The sequence below is a fragment of the Podarcis filfolensis genome, assembly GCF_964270895.1.
Source record: "Podarcis filfolensis genome assembly, chromosome: 8".
Classification (NCBI taxonomy): domain Eukaryota; kingdom Metazoa; phylum Chordata; class Lepidosauria; order Squamata; family Lacertidae; genus Podarcis; species Podarcis filfolensis.
The window spans coordinates 83760363-83785707 of record NC_139611.1 but is presented as its reverse complement, the minus strand read 5'-3'; the positions used below and the strand labels follow the sequence as shown (position 1 = coordinate 83785707).

The following is a 25345-nucleotide window of genomic DNA, read 5'->3' as shown; positions in this document are numbered from 1 at the left end:
AGTTAGACCAACCCCCCCATCTTTACATCTCACCACCCTGCTTACCCGCCGCCCACAGATCACCCTCCCTGCGTCTGCAACTGCAGAGCGTGACGACAGCCTTTAGTTTCTATGTATATAGGCAGAAAATCCGTTTAAGATATAGGCACATTTGCACATTTGATGACAGGTTACGCAGAACGGGAAAAAGAGGCACAGGATTTTCCAGCTTCTGTGCAGGCCCCTGGTCCAGCACCTCTTGTTTTAGGAACGAATCGCTTTGAGTATGAAAATAAAGGATTTAGCAAGCAACCTAAAAAGAGAGAGATCCGTTTTACCTGAGCATAAACACTTCTTAAGTAATGCTGTGTTATTCCAGCAGAGGGCGCAAAACTCCAAGGAATTGTGAGCAGGGAAGTATAGAAAAAAATACTTGTTTTCCGCAACCTCAGCCACAGGGCTGCACTGGAACCCGAGTTATAACAGGCTGTGGTGGGCAGGAAGTGGTTACAAAGGGGTAACAGGTACAGGAGAACAGGGGAAAGGAAATCAAATGGAAGGTTAAAATAAGATAAAACTGGCTTGCACACAAATACATTAGACTGGTGACTGGGAGTGGCAGCCAAGACCATGTAACACCGGTTCTGAAAGACCTACAGTACGTTTCTGAGCACAATTCAAAGTGTTGGTGCTGACTTTTAAAGCCCTAATGGCATCAAAGGCCCAGTATATCTGAAGGAGCGTCTCCAACCCCATTGTTCTGCCCGGATACTGAGGTCCAGCGCCGAGGGCCTTTTGGCGGTTCCCTCCCTGCGAGAAGTGAGGTTACAGGGAACCAGGCAGATGGGAACGCTCTCCCATCAGACGTCAAAGAAATAAACAACTATCTGACTTTTAGAAGACATCTGAAGGCAACCCTGTCTGTTGTTGTTGTTGTTTAGTTGTTTAGTCGTGTCCGACTCTTCATGACCCCCTGGACCAGAGCATGCCAGGTACTCCTGTCTTCCACTGCCTCCCGCAGTTTGGTCAAACTCATGATTGTAGCTTCAAGAACACTGTCCAACCATCTCGTCCTCTGTCATCCCCTTCTCCTTGTGCCCTCCATCTTTCCCAACATCAGGGTCTTTTCCAGGGAGTCTTCTCTTCTCATGAGGTGGCCAAAGTCTTGGAGCCTCAGCTTCAGGATCTGTCCTTCCAGTGAGCACTCAGGGCTGATTTCCTTCAGAATGGAGAGGTTTGATCTTCTTGCAGTCCATGGGACTCTCAAGAGTCTCCTCGAGCACCAGAATTCAAAAGCACCAGTTCTTTGGCAATGAATTGGTTGGCCAGTGTTCTCGAAGCTACCAGCATGAGTTTGACCAAACTGCGGGAGGCAGTGGAAGACAGGAGTGCCTGGCGTGCTCTGGTCCAGGGGGTCACGAAGAGTCGGACACGACTAAACGACTAAACAACAACAAGCAGATAAGTAAAAAATTTTCAATATTCAAGTAGGGCCTCCGATATTAATTCCACGTAAAGGAACCCAGAAATATGAAAGAAACCGCCCTTGTATATCCATAATTTATTGATTCAAATAAACAGACTACAATTCATTTTAAAACCCAGCTGATTTTTTTACGCAACTGAAAAGCACAGCCTTTTGAAACACCCTCTAACAAACATGGAAGTCCCCTTACATTCACTTTTTTCTCTCTCTCTTAAAAATTACGTTGCAAAAATAAAGCAAAGATTATTATTTCTTATTTTTTATACATATATAAAAAAATCTACTAAGGTAGATGGTTTCTGCAGAACTGTTGTTATCTATGTTTCTTTTTTAAAAAAGCAAATAAAATAAAATAAAAAGGAAAACACAGAAAATGGACTGACAGCCACGTTTGTCCCACCCCTTTCCACGTTTATCTCCACTTCCCGGAACCGTCGTCAACCTTCTGGGCAGAAAGTCCAGTCCGTCTCTTTAAAGTGCAAAGAGTCTGCAACCAGAGGCGGGAATGCAGTGCTCAGAGAATGAGAGAGCGCCCCCTGGGCTTCTGGAGGGGGAAAGCGCCATTCTTTGTCAGGGGGAAGTCTATGGAGAGAGAAAGAGGGTGAGAAATTAAGTTCTGAAGAGGCTCACAATCCAACACTAGCCTGGTCACCTGCGGCGACTAAGAATCACATCTAGGCGAGTAGAAAGGGAGATATTGCACACCTGGCTTTTTCTTTTAGGATGCAAATCATCAACATAGGTAAGCTTTTTGTAGATTAGCAGTGCATAGTCCTCTGAGTTAGGCTGGGATGAGATTCGACAAAGGTCACTAAGAGAGCTTCACGGAAGAGCGGGGGTCACATATCTCCAGGGCCGGATTTAGGTTTGATGAGGCCCTAAGCTACTGAAGGTTATGGGGTCCTTTATATGTCCAGCTCTCCTTTGTCAACAACAAATGTTGCTGTTTTGTGTGTTGAATATATGGTAATTTATGGACCTACAGTGGTACCTTGCGTTATAGACGCTTTGGGTTGCAAACTCCGCTAACCGGGAAGTGGTTGCTCCAGGTTAAGAACTTTGCCCCAGGATAAGAACAGAAATTGTGCGCCAGTGGCGCAGCAGCAGTGGGAGACCCCATTAGCGAAAGCACACTTCAGGTTAAGAACCGTTTTAGGTTAAGAACGGACCTCTGGAACGAATTCTTAACCCAAGGTACCACTGTAATAGGTATATAAAGCCATTTGCACATGTTGCCATGCAAAGAGTCCATGCAGAATGTAGGCACCTGATATATCGAATTGAGCAAAATAGTGATAGTTTAGGGAACAGGCTAGCAGGCGGGGCCCATTACTTACATCATAGGAGCCTACACAACACAAAACACTGTTGCTGTATGCAGGTTTTATTTTGTTTGTTGTTATTTTTTGGGGGGGGGCCCCCAAGAGAGCGGGCTTCTAAGCTATAGCTTGTTTAGCTTATACATAAATCTTGACAGCGTGCAAGCATGGCTTGATATGCAGCGAGGAGGAAATGACTTTGCTGTGCTTTAAACCGCTAATGTGAACATAAAAAGGTAAAGGTACCCCTGACCATTAGGTCCAGTCGTGGCTGACTCCGGGGGTGCGGCGCTCATCTCGCTTTACTGGCCGAGGGAGCCGGCGTACAGCTTCCGGGTCATGTGGCCAGCATGACTGAGCCACTTCTGGCGAACCAGAGCAGCGCACGGAAACACCGTTTACCTTCCCGCCAGAGCGGTACCTATTTATCTACTTGCACTTTGATGTGCTTTTGAACTGCTAGGTTGGCAGGAGCAGGGACCGAGCAACGGGAGCTCACCCCGTCGCAGGGATTCGAACCGCCAACCTTCTGATCGGCAAGTCCTAGGCTCTGTGGTTTAACCCACAGCGCTACCCACGTCCCTAATGTGAACATACCCTGTGCTTAATCTGTTATAAAATAGCAGCTGAGTCTTTTGCAGAGGAGGCTATGGGATCCGTACCCAGCCTTCAGAAACTGACCCATCCTTAATTTCACATCCCCACCCTAGAAAGATAACCTGAATGCGAACGGAAAGTTTTTCAGACTGTCATTCTTTGCTCCTGCAGGTAGTTTCCAGGAGCTTGTGCTAGAGGCAGTGAATTAAATTGGGGAAGAGGAAAAACCAACTCGAAAGGCAGGGAGAAGCTTGGGGAGAATTAAGCAAATGAACAAAGACAAAATTAAAATTTTGTCACTTATACATATCTGGTGGACCTGTAAAAAAATCAAAAGCTTCTGAGATATAGTATATGATGAACTTAAAAACTTTAAAGCCCTAAACGGCCTCGGTCCAGTATATCTGAAGGAGCGTCTCCACCCCCATCGTTCTACCTGGACACTGAGGTCCAGCTCCGAGGGCCTTCTGGCGGTTCCCTTGCTGCAAGAAGTGAGGTTACAGGGAACCAGGCAGAGGGCCTTCTTGGTAGTGGCACCCGCCCTGTGGAACGCCCTCCCACCAGATGTCAAAGAGAACAAGAACTACCAGACTTTTAGAAGACATCTGAAGGCAGCCCTGTTTAGGGAAGTTTTTAATGTTTGATGTATTACAGTATTTTAATATTTTTTTGGAACCCGCCCAGAGTGGCTGGGGAAGCCCAGCCAGATGGGCGGGGTATAAATAATAAATTATTATTATTATTATTATTATTATTATTATTAAAAAAAAGTTTAAATACAACTTTCTGAAAAATACAGAAGCTTTCCTATTAGGAATAACAGACACAGGTGTAGCAAAAGATCGGAAAATATTGCTTTATGCCGCAGGCGCGGCGAGGACCTTAATTGCCAAAAATTGGAAAAAAAGAATTTGTGCCAACAAAAATGGAGTGGCAGGATAAATTATTATACCTGAAGGAGCATCTCCACCCCCATCGTTCTGCCTGGACACTGAGGTCCAGCGCTGAGGGCTTTCTGGCGGTTCCCTCATTGCGAGAAGTGAGGTTACAGGGAACCAGGCAGAGGGCCTTTTCGGTAGTGGCACCCGCCCTGTGGAACACCCTCCCACCAGATGTGAAAGAAATAAGCAGCTATCTTCTTTTTAAAAGACATCTGAAGACAGCCCTGTTTAGGGAAGTTTTTAATATTTAATGCTGTATTGTTTTTAACACTTGATTGGAAGCCGCCCAGAGTGGCTGGGGAAACTCAGCCAGATGGGCGGGGTACAAATAATAAATTATTATTATTATTATAGATTATACTGAATTGGCCAGATAAACAGAGACAATTAGGGGACAACCCAGACAAGGATTTAAAAAAGAATGGGGAAAATGCAGAGAATACTTTACCAAACACTGCCCAAAATATACACCTGGACTTGTTTCGATTAATTTCTGCAGGAGACTTTGCGGTTTTTTAAGTCAGAATTAGGAAAAACTGTAATAATCACATATAAAAAAACAGTATGCAAGAAGTAAATAAGGAGGCCGTTTACAGGATAAAGTCTTTTTATATTATGTTTTCTTTGTGTAAGGGGATAGTAGTTTAATTTTGATAATTAAATTGGCAACGGCGTTGGGTTTGTTTGTATGAATGAGTTGTTGTGGACTGTGTTGTAAATAAATTATTAATAAAAATTAAAAATAAAATTCCGCCACGTGCATTGTGCGAAGTTAACGGGGGGGGGGGGGAAGAAACCCAAAGCATTTTAGACTTTAATTAGGGTTTGGAATCTCCCACACGCAGTTGCAAGGAACAAGAAATCAATTTGCCCTGTTTTGGGAGGTGCGTAGAGTGTTTCAAGTTAACCTAATCAAACCCCCCCCCAACTTTCTGCTCCGAGTCGACGCTGCAAGCATTTTGCAGGCAACTGTGTTCCGCGCAGCTAATCCACGCTTAATCCACCAGAAGGTATTGCACAGAGTCCCCCTTTGTCTGCAATGGAAGCTGGTAGAGGGAGAGGCTGGAGCTGGCTTTAAGTTATATGAGTGGGGTGGGGAAGGGTGGTTGGGGGGCGGTGGTGAGGCTTTGAGAGAGGAACAGTTTGTTCCAAGCCCTGGCAAATCTCAGAGGCCGGCAAGGCTGCTGCTGGTGCTGCTGCTTTAGAGACCAGGGGCAAGGAATAATAATAATAATAATAATAATTTATTTATTTATTTATTTATTTTAAAATATATTTATTGAGGTTTTACAAAAACAGAGGTTTACAAAATAGAAAAAAGCCATATAGAAAGAAAAAGATACCAAAACGAGAGCATACATAAAAAAGAAAAAAGAAGAATAAAAATACGAAATACAAAAAACAAATAGGTAAAAAAGAATTAAAAACAAATCCGTTTTTTGTAACTTTAAACTCATTTGCTTGTTTCCTTGGCCTCCTCACACCTCCCCTTTTTGTATTCCCATTTAAATAATCAAATCAGCAAATCCTTACCCTCTTTCGTTTATCTTAACTCTTTAATTTATTATTTATACCCCGCCCATCTGGCTGGATTTCCCCAGCCACTCTGGGCGGCTTCCAACAATACAATAATCTATTAAATATTAAAAGCTTCCCTAAACAGGACTCCCTTCAGATGTCTTCTAAAAGTTTGGTACAGTGGTACCTCGGGTTAAGTACTTAATTCGTTCCGGAGGTCTGTTCTTAACCCGAAACTGTTCTTAACCTGAAGCACTACTTTAGCTAATGGGGCCTCCTGCTGCCGCCGCGCCACCAGAGCACAATTTCTGTTCTTATCCTGAAGCAAAGTTCTTAACCTGAAGCACTATTTCTGGGTTAGCGGAGTCTGTAACCTGAAGCGTATGTAACCCGAGGTACCACTGTAGTTATTTTTCTCTTTGACATCTGAAGGGAGGGCGTTCCACAGGGCAGGTGCCACCACCGAGAAGGCCCTCTGCCTGGTTCCCTGTAACTTGGCCTCTCGCAGTGAGGGAACCGCCAGAAGGCCCTCGGAGCTGGACCTCAGTGTCCGGGCTGAACGATGGGGGTGGAGATGGTGCTTTAGATATACTGGACCAAGGCCGTTTAGGGCTTTAAAGGTCAGCACCAACACTTGGAATTGTGCTCGGAAACGTACTGGGAGCCAGTGTAGGTCTTTCAAGACTGGTGTTGTATGGTCTTGGCAGCCGCTCCCAGTCACCAGTCTAGCTGCCGCATTCTGGATTAGTTGTAGTTTCTGAGTCACCTTTAAAGGTAGCCCCACATAGAGCCTTGATCTTTAAAGCCCTAAACTCCTACTGCCCTGCATACCTGAAGGAGCGTCTCCACCCCATCATTTAGGCTGGACACTGTGGTCCAGCTCTGAGGGCCTTCTGGCAGTTCCCTCATTGCGAGAAGTGAGAGTACAGGGAACCAGGCAGAGAGCCTTCTCGGTAGTGGCACCAACCTGGTGGAACGCCCTCCCATCAGTTGTCTACATACTGGGAGCCAATGTAGGTCTTTCAACACCAGTGTTATATGGTCTCGGCAGCTGCTCCCAGTCACCAGTCTAGCTGCCGCATTCTGGATTAAGGAAAGCCAAGTGACCAATTTGGAGGCAGAAAAACAGGAGATCCCAGGGGAGCTGGCTGAGCAAGCGAGAAGTTTCACAGGGCTCAGAGCTATGAAGCACGCAAGCAGGTTGCCTTCCTGGGCACTCACAGGTGCGATTATTTGTGGAGAGACAAGGAGCAGGGTGGAAACAGCATCCAAATTACTTGTCAGTGATGACAGGCATAGGAAAGCAAGGAATTTGTGGCCCATTTCATCACCTCTTTGCATCTTTTATTTTTATATTTACAATCAAGCAGTGTTTAAATTTCATGAAACAATTTATATATTTTTTTTAAAAAATCAAATTCTCAGAATGCCAAATTTTACATCCATTACTCTTTATCCGTCTGTCTATCCATCTGTTGACATATCAATCTATCTATAGTTCTACCCCAGCAGAATATTGGAACATATACGAGGGCTGCCCAATGTTTGGAATTTTCCGGACATAGCTGGGATTCGTCTGTCGAAAATTTCGTCCTTGCAAAATTCGGTTAAAATGTCCGGGGAAACCCAGGCGTATTTCAGCCCACATAGGAAATGTTGATTTTGAGGGGCGAATTTCCTAAAAGATAGCTAAAAAGGTAAAGGGACCCATGTCCATTAGGTCCAGTCGTGGCCGACTCTGGGGTTGCGGTGCTCATCTCACTTTATTGGCTGAGGGAGCAAGCATACAGCTTCCGGGTCGTGTGGCCAGCATGACTAAGCTGCTTCTGGCGAACCAGAGCAGCGCACGGAAACACTGTTTACCTTCCCGCCGGAGTGGTACCTATTTATCTACTTGCACTTTGACGTGCTTTCGAACTGCTAGGTTGGCAGGAGCTGGGACTGAGCAATGGGAGCTCACCCCGTCACAGGGATTTGAACAGCCAACCTTCTGATCGGCAAGTCCTAGGCTTGGTGGTTTAACCCACAGCGTCACCCACACCCCTAAAAGATAGCTTAGAAAACTTCAATTTATTTATTTATTTGTTGGAGACTTTGCAAAAAACAACAACAAACCCACTTTGGGGGGAAAAGAAAGGGACCTGAGAGATCACGGTTCAGTTCCCCACTCAGCCATGAAACTCACTGGGTGTGGCCTTGTTAGCCAGCCGCTCCCTCTCAGCCTAACCTACCCCACAGGGTTGTTCTGAGGAGAAAAATAGGGAGATCTTTGCACACCACTTTGAACTCCCTGGAGGAAAGGTGAGGTATAAATGATGATGATGATGATAAATTTTATTTATACCCGCCCTCCCCGGCCAGAGCAGGGCTCAGGGCAGCTAACACCAGTAAAATTACAGTAAAAACAAAATAGGGGGGGGACCCAATTTAAAATACAGGTTAAAATGCCATTTAAAATGCAGCCTCATTTTAAAAGTAGCCCATAGATCAAAACCATAAGGGGAGGGAAACGTAAGGGTCAGACTGAGTCCAAACCAAAGGCCAGGCGGAACAGCTCCGTCTTGCAGGCCCTGCGGAAAGATGTCAAGTCCCGCAGGGCCCTGGTCTCTTGTGACAGAGCGTTCCACCAAGTTGGGGCCAGTACTGAAAAGGCCCTGGCGCTAGTTGAGACCAATCTAACCACCTTGCGACCTGGGACCTCCAAAATGTTGTCATTTGCGGACCTTAAGGTCCTCCGCGGGGCATACCAGGAGAGGTGGTCCCGTAGGTATGTGGGTCCTAGGCCGCGTAGGGCTTTAAAGGTCAAAACCAGCACCTTAAACCTGACCCTGTACTCCACCGGGAGCCAGTGCAGCTGGAAAAGCACTGGATGAATGGCAAGGACCCCGTAAGGAGCCTCACCGCGGCATTCTGCACCCGCTGGAGTTAAAAATAATAATAATAATAATAATAATAATAATAATAATAATAATAATAATAATATTGTGGAGTTACCAACAGGTGAGCGAGGGGCACGGGAGTATACGCACCATGTGTGTAGGGCTAACTCAGCCCCAGGCAGCCTTTGAGCTCATGCAAGGAGATCAGCTTGTTCTCATCCAGGTCACAGTAGTCCAGGAACTTGCGGACGCAGCGCTTGGGCCGGGTGTTCCTCTTCATGTAGAGCTTGAGGGGCCGCAGCTCCCGCTCGCTGATGCTGTTGCTGAAGTCCTTGTCCAGGCGGACAAACTGCCAGCGCACCGCACGTTCCTCCAGGCTGGGCCCCGTCAGGCTGTCCGAAAACCTGCAGGTGGGGAGCAGAGGGGGTCAGGAGAGCCTTGCTGGATCAGGGAAACCTAGTTTGGTTTCTTCCTTAAAAAGAGAAATGTCTTTGGTGCATTTCTTGAAAATGAGAAATGTCTTTTAAAGTATTGTTGCCTGCCAAGGGATGCGGGTGGCGCTGTGGGTTAAACCACAGAGCCTAGGACTTGCTGATCAGAAGGTCGGCGGTTCGAATCCCCGCGACGGGGTGAGCTCCCGTTGCTCGGTCCCAGCTCCTGCCAACCTAGCAGTTCGAAAGCACGTCAAAGTGCAAGTAGATGAATAGGTACAGCTCCGGCAGGAAGGTAAACGGCGTTTCCGTGCGCTGCTCTGGTTCGCCAGAAGCGGCTTAGTCCTGCTGGCCACATGACCCGGAAGCTGTACGCCGGCTCCCTCGGCCAATAAAGCGAGATGAGCGGCGCAACCCCAGAGTCGGCCACGACTGGACCTAATGGTCAGGGGTCCTTTTACCTTTATTGATGCCTGCCACCCCAAACTCCAAGAGTGCAGGCTTGGAATCTAGCAAAAATTCTAGAATCATAGAGTTCTAGAGTTGGAAGGGACCCCAAGGATGCTCTAGTCCAGGGGTCAGCGAACGTTTTCAGCAGGGGGCCGGTCCACTGTCCCTCAGACCTTGTGGGGGGCCGGACTATATTTTATTTTGGGGGGAATGAACGAATTCCTATGCCCCACAAATAACCCAGAGATGCATTTTAAATAAAAGCACACATTCTACTCATGTAAAAACACGCTGATTCCTGGACCGTCCGTGGGCCGGATTTAGAAGGGTATTGGGCCAGATCTGGCCCCCGAGCCTTAGTTTGCCTACCCCTGATCTAGAGGTCCTGGGCTGACCAGATGACAAGAATCCCCTCTGGGCCTCACTGATGTGGTGTAAAGGAAAGCAGAGCAAGACGTTTGGCACCAGCTTGGCTGCAGGAATTGGCAGAAGGAGGCGTACAAGGAGCCATCCAACTGTCTTAGGGACTCCAGTCTGCATTTGTATTTGTATTTTTCCCCCTTTTGTATTTTTTGTTTTTATTTTGACAAAGTAATAATCATACATAAGTAAGAATAAAAATGTGAACCCCACCACCGAGACCATTCCATTGTAACTACCTAACCTCCCAGAATTGATTTCACCCCCCGAGGCTTACTCCATTGTTTCTCAAGACAGACCAGATGGCAACAACAGAGGGTGGTCCTTAGGTGGCAACTATGGTTTTCCCAGTAATGATGTATGGAAGTGAGAGCTGGACCATAAAGAAGGCTGATCGCCGAAGAATGGATGCTTTTGAATTCTGGTGCTGGAGGAGACTCTTGAGAGTCCCATGGACTGCAAGAAGATCAAACCTCTCCATTCTGAAGGAAATCAGCCCTGAGTGCTCACTGGAAGGACAGATCCTGAAGCTGAGGCTCCAATACTTTGGCCACCTCATGAGAAGAGAAGACTCCCTGGAAAAGACCCTGATGTTGGGAAAGATGGAGGGCGCAAGGAGAAGGGGACGGCAGAGGACGAGATGGTGGGACAGTGTTCTCGAAGAGACAAACATGAGTCTGACCAAACTGCGGGAGGCAGTGGAAGACAGGAGTACCTGGAATGCTCTGGTCCATGGGGTCATGAAGAGTCGGACACGACTAAACGACTAAACAACAACAACATGACCATTACCTCACAAGCAAACCTGTTTCTGGTTCAACGATGGAATCCTCTATTAGATTTCAACTCTTGCTTAAAACGTTTGGCAACAACTCTCTCCCCTGTGCCCCTTCAGAGAGAGAGAGAGAGAGAGAGAGAGAGAGGGAGAGAAAGAAAAAGAGCAGTATTTACCTTCGGTATGGAACCGGCATCATCCTCGACTGCAACATGTCGGAAGCCAAGGCCTTGATCAGATTGGAGAGGAACTCTACCTTCTTGGACCCTGGACAACCTAGCAGGAAAGAACAAAGGGAATAATTTGCCTCTCGAGACTCACACGGGTCTGTGCCATAGCTGTCAACGTTTCCCAGCCACTTTTGATTGATGGGGTCTGTGTGGAGAGGGTAACAACGTTCAGATTTTTGTGAAGAAGGCGCAGCAGAGACTGTACTTTTTGAGAATTCTAAGGAAAAACCATCTTCCGCAGAAACTGCTGCTTGCCTTCTATCACTGTGCCATTGAGAGCGTGCTCACTTATGGCTTATGTGTGTGGTACGGAAGCTGAACTACCCAGGACAGGATGGGGTTGTGCAGAGTTGTTAAGGCAGCAGAGAGCATTGTTGGCTGCCCACTCTCCACCTTAGAGCAGATTTATGCCACAAGGTGCCATAGGAAGGCACTGGACATAGTAAAAGATCCATCGCATCCTGGTCACTGTCTCTTCGAGCTCCTGCCGTCGGGACGGAGATACAGGACGATGAAGACAAGAACGAGCCGTCTTAAGAACAGCTTCTTCTCCAGAGCGATCTCGGCCCTGAATGGGAAGCCTGGACTTTGAAAGTCATCTAATCTTCCTTGCTGTACTATACTGTATTGTTTAATTAGTGTTTTTATGGAGCAGTCAAGTAATTTCGTTGTCCCCGAGAGGGGGCAATGACAATAAAGATATTATTATTATTATTATTATTATTATTATTATTATTATTATTCCCGTTTTTTAAGAGAAATTCCCTTATTCAGAATAGGATTCTGTTATGTACTGAAGTTCTCACCCTGGGCCAGCAGGGGGATACTGTAGATAGTTATGCAAATAAGGGATCGAAAGTGACGTTCAGTGATTGGATAGTTTTAGAAAATTGTTACAGTTACGTTGTACTGGAGCTCTATATAAGCAGGCTGACTGAACCCTTCAGTTCAGTTCTGTTCTAGCCTCTGAATAAATAAGAGCTGTTTGAAGAATCGCTGTGTCGCCTGATATATTCACCCACAACTTAACAGATTCCTCGCAAGAAAAGGCAAAAGTTGACAGCTATGGTCTGTGCTCAGTGGCACCTGGTGAAAAAGTGTTTGAAAAGAAGCAGAGATTCAGTATTGTTGGCCCAGAAATGGAAGCAAGAAGAAATACAGCGGTACCTCGGGTTACATACTCTTCAGGTTACAGACGCTTCAGGTTACAGACTCCGCTAACCAAGAAATAGTGCCTCGGGTTAAGAACTTTGCTTCAGGATGAGAACAGAAATCGTGCTCCAGCGGTGTGGCAGCAGCAGGAGGCCCCATTAGTTAAAGTGGTGCTTCAGGTTAAGATCAGTTTCAGGTTAAGAACGGACCTCCGGAACGAATTAAGTACTTAACCCGAGGTACCACTGTACCGATGAAAGAAGAATGGCAGACAAAATTAACGGACTATGCAGAATTGGACAAAATGACAGGAAGGATTCGAAACCTGCAGGACCAGAGATTTACAGAAGATTGGAAGAAATATATGAATTATTTGAAGAGCAACTGTAGTCAACAAATTACGCTAGTCAGACTACAAGAGGTTTTGAAAGGAGAAATATATGAAACATTGCAAAGAAGATAAAGAAGAGAGATATTAGTTATTTAAATGTAACAGTGAAAGTAAGAAATGTAAATTAAGTGAAGAGATTGGAAAATTTTCAGATGTGATTGATGGAAGTCAAAAAAACGTATAAGATATAAAAGCATGTTTAATAATTGTTGAAAATGATATGTTAAAAAACTAATAAAATATTTATTAAAAATAAAGAAAAGAAGAAGAAGCAGAGATTCATGATCTCACCTGGCAGAAGCCGATCCCGGAACAGGGAGCTCATTTCTGCATTCTTGGCCGCCACATCTGCTTCGCAGTCCGGGGGGAAGTTCCTGCGAGAAAGAAAGATGAGAGACGCTGAGCGAATACTAACATCAACGAGAATACTAGCAATGACGGCAATATGATTAATTTTTTTTAATCCCCCTCTTCAGTCAGAAAAGGCAGCTGCCCAAAAACTCAGCAACTGTCCCTGCCCTCAAGCTTCCAATATGAGAGACACAGCACAAAAGGAAAAGGGGTTGGAAAGGATGAGGAAAAAAGAAAGCTCAGGCACCAATTCCTACCGGGGCTGGGTGATAATCAGCTTTTCGACATCACAGGTGAGCAGGCAAGAGGCAGAGGGAGGAACAAGCTATCGGCCCCTCGCCGATACAGCTTGTTTCTCCCTCCCCGTCGTATATATCACTGGTGAAACCGCCATTGCTCCTGAGACGCTGCCAGCAAAGGGACGCAGGAGCGGCGGAGGTTTCACCAGCGATATATCGCTAAGTGAAACCAACATCGCAGTCTGCTGCTCTTACCGGTCCTGGGCAAAACAGTGGTACCTTGGTTTAAGAACAGCTTAGCTTATGAACAACTTGGATTGAGAACGCTGCAAACCCGGAAGTAGGTGTTTTGGTTTGTGAACTTTGCCTTGGAAGCAGAACATGTCCCGCTTCCTGTTGAGTGTAAATTGAGACCCCGCCGCTATGGGAAAGCACGCCTTGGTTTCAGAATGCTTTGGTTTAAGAACGGACTTCCGGAATGGATTCAGTTCGCAATCCAAGGTACCTCTGTATATCGATATATATCGCCCAGGCCTAATTTACAGAAATATTGTGGGGAAGACCACTAATAAACAAAACAGACTGAATGATTAATAAGCAGGTCATCTGGAGACACTGTTACATCTGTGGACAGCAAATAACCCCCCCCCCAAAAAAAAACCTGGAAGCTGTAGTTTGTCAAGGGTGCTGGGAATTGTAGCTCTGAGGTGTGTAATCTATAGTTCCCAGGATTCATGTGAGGAGGCGGGAGGATGTGTCTTCAATGTACAGTGGTACCTTGGGTTACAAACGCTTCAGGTTACAGACTCCGCTAACCCAGAAATAGTGCTTCAGGGTAAGAACTTTGCTTCAGGATGAGAACAGAAATCGTGCTCTGGCGTCACGGCGGCAGCGGGAGGCCCCATTAGCTAAAGTGGTGTTTCAGGTTAAGAACAGTTTCAGGTTAAGTACGGACCTCCGGAACGAATTAAGTACTTAACCTGAGGTACCACTGTACATAGCCTTCATGGTGCTACTTTGTTGATGATGGGAGTCCCCCACTTAGAAGCAAAGAAGGTCGTTTAATCCCACCCCCTGAAGTGCAGGAATCTTCTGCCCTACGCGGGATTCGAACCCGCAACCCTGAGATTAAGAATCTCATGCTCCACCGACTGAACCAGGACCCCTCATTCCGGACTTCACGGGTCGGGCGACACTGACCTCGTCGAAGTTCCTGGAACAGGCCGGCCAGTGTCCACCCTCACGCACCAGCAATACCCCGTGGCCTGGTGGCACTGCACGGCCTTATAGGTGCCGTCCCCCTCACACTCCGGGATGAAGGTGCCCTCCTGTTGGTGCTGCCGGGCCTCATCAATAGCCTCTCGCCGCTCCTGCTCACATGACGGCGGGTATTCTGCGGGGGTGAGTGGCGCAAGCAGCCACCAATCGGAACAAAGAAGACAAGTTTAGCGTGTCGGCATCTAACCTCTGGAACTCCCTGCCTATTGAAATCAACAGGTGTCTCGCAGTGAGGGAACCGCCAGAAGGCCCTCAGAGCTGGACCACAGTGTTGGGCCTAAATGATGGGGTGGAGACGCTCCTTCAGGCATGCAGGGCAGTAGGCATTTAGGGCTTTAAAGATCAAGGCTCTATGTGGGGCTACCTTTGAAGGTGACCCGGAAACTACAACTAATCCAGAATGTGGCAGCTAGACCGGTAACTGGGAGCGGCCGCCGAGACCATATAGCACTGTTCTTGAAAGACCTACACTGGCTCCCAGTACGTTTCCGAGCACAATTCCAAGTGTTGGTGCTGACCTTTAAAGCCCTAAACGGCCTCAAAGGCCCAGTATACCTGAAGGAGCATCTCCACCTCCATCATTCTGCCCGGACACTGAGGTCCAGCGCCGAGGGCCTTCTGGCGGTTCCCTCATTGTGAGAAGCGAGGTTACAGAGAACCAGGCAGAGGGCCTTCTCGGTAGTGACACCCGTCCTGTGGAACACCCTCCCACCAGATGTCAAAGAGAAGAACAACTACCAGACTTTTAGAAGACATCTGAAGGCAGCCCAGTTTAGGGAAGCTTTTAATGTTTAATAGGTTATTGTATTTTAGTGTTTTGTTGGAAGCCGCGCAGAGTGGCTGGGGAAGCCAAGCCAGTTGGGCAGGGTATAAATAATAAATTATTAATTATTATTATTATTATTAGGTTCAGCGAACTTCCCCCCTGAAATTTGACCCATTAAATGACAGCGACGGATCCTGACCCTCACCTGGAGCTTGCTTCACCGTGCGGCTGGGCTTGAAATCCGGAATGATGATGGGGATGAGAAACGGCAAGGAGGTGCCCTCTAGATGGGGGGAGACAGAAACACACACACACACAAACACACACACATACAGAGGCACGGACGACAGGAGAGTAGATGTTATGGGGGGACGGACCTCTCCCACACCACCCATCTGTTTCGACACCCTCCCGAACCACTTTGCATCGCTAACAAGTTTCCCAGAAAAAAACGCTTGCAAGAAAAGAGAGAATGGCAGCCATTTTTGTTGCCGTGATCTCAGGCAATTTCGCAGAGTGATTTCCCCCCCAACAAAAACAACTTTTGGGGGGGCTGTGACCTGAAAGCCTCAAGCAGGACCTCGGCACAAGAGGCCTACCCCCTCCTGCGATTTCTAACAATTGGCTTTCAGAAGCATTATTTGCCTCAATGTTGTTGCTCCCCTCCTACCGCAAGGTAAGGTAAAGGTAAAGGGACCCCTGACCATTAGGTCCAGTCGTGACCGACTCTGGGGTTGCGGCGCTCATCTCGCTTTATTGGCCGAGGGAGCCGGCGTACAGCTTCCGGGTCGTGGCCAGCAGGACTAAGCCGCTTCTGGCGAACCAGAGCAGCGCACGGAAACACCGTTTACCTTCCCGCCGGAGCGGTACCTATTTATCTACTTGCACTTTGACGTGCTTTCGAACTGCTAGGTTGGCAGGAGCAGGGACCGAGCAACGGGAGCTCACCCCGTCGTGGGGATTCGAACCGCTGGCCTTCTGATTTGCAAGTCCTAGGCTCTGTAGTTTAACCCACAGCGCCACCCATGTCCCTCCTACCGCAAGGAGAAGCCTCTAAATGCCATTTTTCTTTTTCTATCTCACTACCCAAACACAGGCGCTAACCTAATATTTTTACTGGTTGTTTTAAAAAGGCTCGTACAACCAATATTATATTTTTTAGGACTGCAATGTTCATTCGAAGGAATAAAAGGCGTTTGATCGAGTAGAAAGTTCTTCCCAATTAACAGAGGAACACTTTTAAAAAAGTGTAACAATTAACAGAGGAACACTTTTAAAAAATGTTATTGCAAGTCCCTTATGAAGCCAACCAGGCGCCTTGGACTATAACTCCCATCAGCCCCACTCCATGGTCAGGGATAATGGGAGCTGTCATTCAAAACATCTGGAGGGGGCGCCACTATGTCTAGCCCTGGTTTATGCTTATTGTTTTCCTTCCAAGGTCACATCCAGACCTGACATTCATCAACTTTAACAGTCATGGCTTTCCCCCAAGTTTCCTTGGAAGTGCAATTTGCGGGGGGGGGGGGGGAACTACAGATCCCAGAATTCCCCGTGACTGTTAAAGCGGCAGGCGAGTGCTTTAAATGCCTGGTTTCAGTGTGATCCAAAAACAAGTGTTTTGCTTGCTTTCCCATCTACTCAAAAGTAAACCCCCAGGAAGGATAAATGAGATTTGATCTCAGATAGCGGTGGGTGGCAGTCTGTACTGATTCATCAACTAAGGCTGCACACACAGAGTGCATTTAAAGTATGTTTGCCCCGTCCAAAGAATTCTGGGAACTTGTTTGCGACAGAGGATGGAAATCTGTTATGTACTGAGTTGAATAGGATCCAAAATGCAGCAGTCTGATTGGTCCTAGAACAACAGGATCCAAAATGCAACAGTCTGATTGGTCCTAGAACAATAGGATTCAGAATGCAGCAGTCTGATTGGTCCTAGAACAATGCAGCAGTCTGATTGGTCCGCAGGAGCCACCCAATCCAGCTCCAGGTGGAAGTGAATCCACAACCTGATTGGCCTACGGGAGAATCCTGGAATTAGCCAATCACGTGCAGCCCATTGTGTAAATAATGTATATAAAGCAGATACTTTGGGGAAACTTTCATTCCTCCTCACCACTATGAGCTGAATAAAGAGCAGGAAATCCACTCTCGACTCCAAGTATATTTCAAAATCGTAGCTCTACGATGGGGTAAACTACAGACAGACAGCGTGGTGCAGTGGTTAGAGTGCCGTCCTAGGACCTGGGAGAACTGGGTTCAAATCCCCATTCAGGAATAAAGTTTGCTGGGGGACCTGGGGCCAGTCGCTGTCTTTTGGCCTAATCGACCTCGCAGGGTTGTCGTGGGCCTTAAATGAAGAGAACCACCTCCGCCACCCTGAGCTTTGAGGAAAAGCTGGTTTGTGGATGCAATAAATAAAGAAGTAAATAAATAGTTCCCAGGATTCTTGTGGGGGCAGGCGTGTTTTCAATGTATTAAATATACCAAGAAAAAAGCACATCAATAACTCTGGCCAATGTAAGCTTCAGTAGTGGCAATGGTCCCTACTCACAAATCAATAGTCAATAGTCACAAAAACTAATCCATTCAAAAGTATGTGTTCTGACAAGGATTACAAACTCAAATAGATCCAGTTACAGATAGGTAGCCGTGTTGGTCTGCCATAGTCAAAAAAAAAAAAAAAAAATTTTCCTTCCAGTAGCACCTTAAAGACCAACTAAGTTAGTTCTTGGTATGAGCTTTCGTGTGCATGCACACTTCTTCAGATACACTGAAACAGAAGTTGCCAGATCCTTCTATATAGTGAGAAGGTGGGGAGGGGTATTACTCAGGTGGGTGGTGGGAATGGGTGGTTGGCAGATAGCTGTGATGAGCCTGTTGACGACTCTTAACGACTGCAATAGGTCTTACAGGAAAAAGCAAGGGGTGAGAAGGTGAAAAATGGCTTTGTCATGTATAATGAGATAAGAATCCAATGTCTTTGTTCAGACCAGGTCTCTCCATGGTTTTAAGTTTGGTGATGAGTTGCAATTAAACCCTTCTGAGTAATACCCCTCCCCACCTTCTCACTATATAGAAGGATCTGGCAACTTCTGTTTCAGTGTATCTGAAGAAGTGTGCATGCACACGAAAGCTCATACCAAGAACTAACTTAGTTGGTCTTTATGGTGCTACTGGAAGGAAATTTTTTTTTTTGTTTAAACTCAAATAGAGATTACAAACTCATAAAGATATGCATAACACAATAATTCGTTACAAAGATTTTCTCTTTTTCACTCGACAATAATGTTGAGCCTTATAATTTATCAGCGGGCAGATGGAGACTCCGTTTCAATCACAGAGCAGAAGTCAGAAACCAGGATTAGAAACCACAACAAGGCCCTGTTTCGATGTATTCACCTTCATCGGCTAATTTTTAAAGGGTCGTGTAAGTTTGAAGACTTTCAGATAAATATATCCTGTTATTTTCTACTTTCTTGGGCTCCATGATCACTGCAGATGGTGACAGCAGCCACGAAATTAAAAGACGCCTGCTTCTTAGGAGAAAAGCAATGACAAACCTAGACAGCATCTTAAAAAGCAGAGACATCACCTTGCTGACAAAGGTCCGTATAGTTAAAGCTATGGTTTTCCCATTAGTGATGTATGGAAGTGAGAGCTGGACCATCAAGAAGGCTGATCGCCAAAGAATTGATGCTTTTGAATTATGGTGCTGGAGGAGACTCTTGAGAGTCCCATGGACTGCAAGAAGATCAAACCTCTCCAATCTGAAGGAAATCAGCCCTGAGTGCTCACTGGAAGGACAGATCATGAAGCTGAGACTCCAAGACTTTGGCCACCTCATGAGAAGAGACGACTCCCTGGAAAAGACCCTGATGTTGGGAAAGATGGAGGGCCCAAGGAGAAGGGGACGACAGAGGACGAGATGGTGGGACAGTGTTCTTGAAGCTACCAGCATGAGTTTGACCAAACTGCGGGAGGCAGTGGAAGACAGGAGTGCCTGGCGTGCTCTGATCCAGGGGGTCACGAAGAGTCGGACACGACTAAACGACTAAACAACATTTTCTACGTTTCTGGGGGATAACAACTACCTGTGGGTAGATCAACGTGTGCACAGAAAAGCTCAAGATAAATGTTGTTTTTCTTACTATTGATTTATGAGTAGGGACCACTCCCACTATTGAAACTTACATTGGCCTGAGTTTTTGGTGTGCTTTTTTCTTGGTGTTTTCAATGTATGGCTTTTGTGTATATGAGAGAGAAGGAGCTCTTCCACCATTTTGGGTTCTAACAATCATAGAATCTTAGAGATGGAAGGGACCCCAAGACCTACAGCCTTGGCTTTGTCATCAACACCCCTCTAACCAATTGAGCTATTTCAGCACATCATATCACAAGCCTTTTGTTAAGTTGTGGGTGAACATATCAGACGACACAGCGATTCTCCAAACAGCTCTTGTTTATTCACAGGCCAGAACAGAACTGAACTGAAGGGTTCAGCCAGCCTGCTTTTATAGAGCTCCACTACAACGCAACTGTAACCACTTTCTGTAACTATCCAATCACTGAACGTCACTTTCGATCCATTATTTGCATATGTGGACCTGAACTATCTACAGTATTCCCCTGCTGGCCCAGGGTGAGAACTTCAGTACATAACACCTTTCATATGTGGGGAACCTTTGACCCTACAAGGTTCACTACAACTCCCATCAGCCCCAGCAAGCCTGGCCAATGGCCGGGGTGATGGAAATTGTAGTTTGGCAACACCTGGGGGGGTCAAAGGAGTCAACACATTTGCCATAGTGCAACCAATAGGCCAAGCTGCTCACCGCTGGAGCGGAGAAGTGGCTTTTCGGGAGATGATGGGGGGCGGTTACACAAGAGGAGAGCCACTTACCTTCCTGCTTGTGGGGGAAGGGGCTTGGCTGGGTGGGCCGGGGCTTGGAGCCATCTTCTGCGTTCAGGGAGGAAAAGAGTTCGAAGGCAACTATTACAGAGGTTTTAATGTCATCTACTCTGTCCAAAGAGCGGTGGAGTTCAGAGCTACAGGAGGGTCAGAGTCTGGGGTTATTATTAAGGCGATCACCGTATTTTTCGCTCTATAAGACGCACCAGACCGTATGACGCACCTAGTTTTTGGAGGAGGAAAACAAGAAAAAATAATATTCTGAATCTCAGAAGCCAGAACAGCAAGAGGGACCTCTGCGCAGCGATCCCTTTTGCTGTTCTGGCTTCTGGGATAGCTGCGCAGCCTGCATTCGCTCCATAAGACGCACACACATTTCCCCTTACTTTTTGGGAGGGAAAAAGTGAGTCTTATAGAGCAAAAAATACGGTACTTGGCGGAGGATTAATGCCTCGGGAGAGGCGGAAATCCAAAACATGCAGGGAGCTGAACCTGTTGGATTTCTGCCTGCCGAGGGGCAGAAACGGGGGAGTGGAATGTGACAACTGGGCTTGGTCCTCTTCTTAGTAATAGCGTCCCTCCAAGATCCATCTATTTAACCCACCCCTCTCCCACGGCTGGAAATGGAACCCAGGACTCCGGGCTCTGCCTCCTGCCCTTCTTGGGCCAGTGCGGGCGGAGAGCAACTGTAGTCACAGAAGTGGATATGCAGTACCCACACCTGCCTGCAGAGAGAGCACCCTTCCTTCCTTAAAGGTAAAGGGACCCCTGACCATTAGGTCCAGTCGTGGACGTCTCTGGGGTTGCGGCGCTCATCTCGCTTTACTGGCCGAGGGAGCCGGCGTACAGCTTCTGGGTCATGTGGCCGGTATGACTAAGCCGCTTCTGGCGAACCAGAGCAGCGCACGGAAACGCCGTTTACCTTCCTGCCAGAGCGGTACCTATTTATCTACTTGCACTTTGACGTGTTTTCGAACTGCTAGGTTGGCAGGAGCAGGGACCGAGCAACGGGAGCTCACCCCGTCGCGGGGATTCGAACAGCCGACCTTCTGATCTGCAAGTCCAAGGCTCTGTGGTTTAGACCACAGTGCCACCCGCATCGTTAAGGGACCCTAAAACCTATGTTGGAGATTAGGGAGTAGGAAAATAGGAAACTGTCCTCTATTGAGTCAGATGATTGTCTACACTAACTGACAATAGCTCTCCAGGGTTAGGGGCAGGATTCTGTGCCAGCCTTATCTGGAGATGTCAGGATTCAAACTCGGGACCTGAAGTAGACCTTCTACAGCCCTCCCCTCCCGAGCCACAGTCCACCCCATAGCTCTGTAGGTCGGGATTTTAAAACATTATCCCCTTAGGTAGAAATTTTCCGGCCGAGGTGTGGGGTGAGCAATCGGGGGAGAGGATCGGGGAGAAGGGGGCAGCCTTACCTTTCCGAGATGAGTTGGGATCTGGCCAGGACGTCCGCACCGTGTAGGACCCTGGAGATAGAGGGGGACATAAATAGGCAGGGTTTTAAAAAATTAAAAAATAAGTCATCAATAGGTCCTGTTTTGTGTTTCAGGTCCCCTTGGCTCTAATCTGGATTGTTAAATTGTGGGTGAACATATCAGACGACACAGCGATTCTCCAAACAGCTCTTGTTTATTCACAGGCCAGAAGAGAACTGAACTGAAGGGCTCATTCAGTCTGCTTATATAGAGCTCCACTACAACGCAACAGTAACAACTTTATGTAACTAGCCAATCACTGAACGTCACTTTCAATTCCTTATTTGCATATGTGGACCTGAGTGAAAACTATCTACAGTATCCCCCTGCTGGCCCAGGGTGAGAACTTCAGTACATAACATGGATCACCTACTGTTTTTGGGTGGCGGACGCTATTCTTTCAGCTTAAAACAGCTGCACAGAAACTGAGTGAGTGGGAATCTGCGCCAGGAAAAGCTTCCCCAGTTGGATTTCTGCGAGTTTAAAAAATGCAGAAGCACCTCCCTCAACCTTCTTTCCATGAGCGCCCGTGGCAGGAACAAGGGAAATCACTTGCACCCCCTAGATCAGGGGTCAGCAATCTTTTTCAGCCGTGGGCCGGTCCACCGTCCCTCAGACCATGTGGGGACCCAGACTATATTTTGAAAAACAAAAATGAACGAATTCCTATGCCCCACAAATAACCCAGAGATGCATTTTAAATAAACACACCCATTCTACTCATGTAAAAACACCAGGCAGGCCCCACAAATAACCCAGAAATGCATTTTTAATAAAAGGACACATTCTACTCATGTAAAAACACACTGATTCCCGGACCGTCTGCGGGCCAGATTGAGAAGGCGGGCCGGATCCGGCCCACAGGCCTTAGGTTGCCTACCCCTGCCCTAGAGGAACTGCAACTCCCAGATTCCCAGCTTTCAAAAAAAAAAATTAAGCAAGTTTCTAGCACTTGTGGAAACTGAGATACAGTATGAGGCAAAATATACAGGCACGAATCTTCTCATGTTTTTGTTAGCAACCAGTCAGCTCCCCATTTTCAGTGATTTATTTCCCACTATGGACAGATCTCTGCGGACGCCCATGTTTCCTACCTGACGAAAAAGGAGGGGGCTGGAATGGGTAACTGATTGAGGTTGAATCCTGACAAGACAGAAGTACTGTTTTGGGGGGACAGGAGGCGGGTGGGTGTGGGGGACTCCCTGGTCCTGAATGGGGTAACTGTGCCCCTGAAGGACCAGATGCACAGCCTGGGAGTCATTTTGGACTCACAGCTGTCCATGGAGGCGCAGGTCAAATCTGTGTCCAGGGCAGCTGTTTACCAGCTCCATCTGGTACGCAGACTGAGACCCTCCCTGCCCACCGACTGTCTCGCCAGAGTGGTGCAAGCTCTACTTATCTCCCGCTTGGACTACTGCAATGCGCTCTATGTGGGGCTGCCTTTGAAGGTGACCCAGAAACTGCAACTAATCCAGAATGTGGCAGCTAGACTGGTGACTGGGAATGGCTGCTGAGACCATGTAACACCGGTCCTGAAAGAACTACATTGCCTCCCAGTACGTTTCCGAGCACAATTCAAAGTGTTGGTGCTGACCTTTAAAGCCCTAAACGGCCTCGGTCCAGGATATCTGGACCACCCCCATCATTCTGCCCGGACACTGAGGTCCAGCGCCGAGGGCCTTCTGGCGGTTCCCTGCGAGAAGTGAGGTTAGAGGGAACCAGGCCTTCTCGGTAGTGACTCCTGACCTGTGGAATGCCCTCCCACCAGATGTCAAGAAAATAAACAATTATCTGACTTTTAGAAAACATCTGAGGGCAGCCCTGTTTAGGGAAGCTTTTAATGTTTGACGGACTATTGTATTTTAATATTTTGTTGGAAGCCGCCCAGAGTGGCTGGGGAAACCCAGCCAGATGGGCAGGGTATAAATAAATTATTTATTATTATTATTATTATTATTATTATTATTATTATTAGTTGCAACCCAGGGTCTCCTGCACCCAGAAGTGGGGAATCATACCTGTACAGTTTGGTGTTTCGTTGAGGACTGACGTTCCACTGATTGGTTTCCCTTCTGGTGTGGAGCACCAGCAATAGCCAGTCTGTTTATGGCACTGAACCTAGGAGGAGAAGGAAGGGGTGAGTGTGTTTCTAACAGATAAAAAAAGGTAAAGGACCCCTGGACGGTAAGGTCCAGTCAAAGGCGACTATGGGGTTGCAGCACTCATCTCGCTTTCAGGCCAAGGGAGCCGGTGTTTGTCTACAGACAGCTTTCCGGGTCGTGTGGCCAGCAGGACTAAACCGCTTCTGGCCCAATGGGACACAGTGACGGAAACCAGTGCACGGAAATGCAGTTTACCTTCCCGCCACTTACAGACTTCCTGACACAGCTTTAAATGTGCATTATTTATCTATTTGTTTATTCAATTTATATACTGCCCCTTATCCAAGGATCCCAGGGCAGCGTACAACATTAAAAACGTAATTTACATAGCATAATAATAATATTAAAAACAGAGATGGAGTCCATGCCAGGGGGACACATCTAGTATCATGCCACTTTCTATCGTCATGGCTTCCTCCAAGAGAATCCTGGGAACTGTAGTTTGTTAAGGGTGCCGAGAGCTGTGAGGAGGCCCCTCCTCCCCTCAGAGAACTACAATTCCCAGAGTTCCCTAAGCACAGGGGCTGCATGCAAACCACACATTGAAAACACTACAATTCCACGCTAAACAGCCTTGGCTTCCCCCAAAGAATACTTTTGTAAGTTATGTGGCCTTGTTGCTCAATTCAATATTTCCTTTATGTACTGTGGAGAGTGATGCAGAGACATCACCTTGCCAACAAAGGTCTGTATGGTTAAAGCTATGGTTTTCCCCGTAGTGATGTATGGAAGTGAGAGCTGGACCATAAAGAAGGCTGATCGTGGAAGAATTGATGCTTTTGAATTCTGGTGCTGGAGGAGACTCTTGAGAGTCCCGTGGACTGCAAGAAGATCAGACCTCTCCATTCTGAAGGAAATCAGCCCTGAGTGCTCACTGGAAGGACAGATCCTGAAGCTGAGGCTCTAATACTTTGGCCACCTCATGAGAAGAGAAGACTCCCTGGAAAAGACCCTGATGTTGGGAAAGATGGAGGGCACAAGGAGAAGGGGACGACAGAGGACGAGATGGTTGGATAGTGTTCTCGAAGCTACTGTACCAGCATGAGTTTGACCAAACTGTGGGAGGCAGTGGAAGACAGGAGTGCCTGGCGTGCTCTGGTCCAGGGGGTCACGAAGGGTTGGACATGACTAAACGACTAAACAACAACAATGGAGGTCCTACCTGCAAGAAGGAGCCGTCTTCATTGCATTCCGGGACGTAGGTTGCGTGAGACTGACGCCGGGACTGTGAGAGGGCGGTCGTTCGGTCCTCCTGGCACCGAGTGAGGTTGGTATCTGCACAGTGGGCGGGAGGAAAGACGCAGCATCAGAAATGGAGCCTGCTGGAGGCATCAAGGGTACCTCTGAGCATGTACAGAGAGCCCTTCTCTCACCACGGCACGGGAAAGATGGAGGATCTCAGGCCCAGAGGCAAAATGCGGAATAAGGATAAACGGAAGGGATAACTTTAGGAAATCAGGATGGAAAACCACAGTAAATACAACAGGAAATGGGAACAGAAGATACAGAACGTGACATGAACTAATGAATACATATTAAGAAAATGAGGGAGTAAGAGAATTGGGGGGTGTTATTT

At 47.1% G+C, this 25345-nt stretch overlaps 1 protein-coding gene across 2 annotated transcripts in view; it reads right to left on the bottom strand.

Annotated features, from left to right (window-relative positions):
- Positions 1-1525: 1525 nt before the first annotated feature.
- The window catches only part of LOC310768783 (SPARC-related modular calcium-binding protein 1-like), a 65622-nt gene continuing 41802 nt past the window's right edge, over positions 1526-25345 (bottom strand). The window contains exons 3-12 of one of the 2 annotated variants that reach the window (XM_083627559.1): positions 24932-25044; positions 23626-23725; positions 21548-21598; positions 20109-20165; positions 15408-15485; positions 14359-14551; positions 12860-12942; positions 10972-11071; positions 8870-9123; positions 1526-2047 (exon numbers count right to left, since the gene is read on the bottom strand). In XM_083627559.1, coding sequence (XP_083483685.1) covers positions 8883-9123; positions 10972-11071; positions 12860-12942; positions 14359-14551; positions 15408-15485; positions 20109-20165; positions 21548-21598; positions 23626-23725; positions 24932-25044 — 1016 coding nt within the window. In that variant the 3' untranslated portion in view covers positions 1526-2047; positions 8870-8882. Of the gene's footprint in view, positions 2048-8869; positions 9124-10971; positions 11072-12859; positions 12943-14358; positions 14552-15407; positions 15486-20108; positions 20199-21547; positions 21599-23625; positions 23726-24931; positions 25045-25345 lie in introns of both variants that reach the window. The other variant, XM_083627558.1, reaches the window with a different exon arrangement.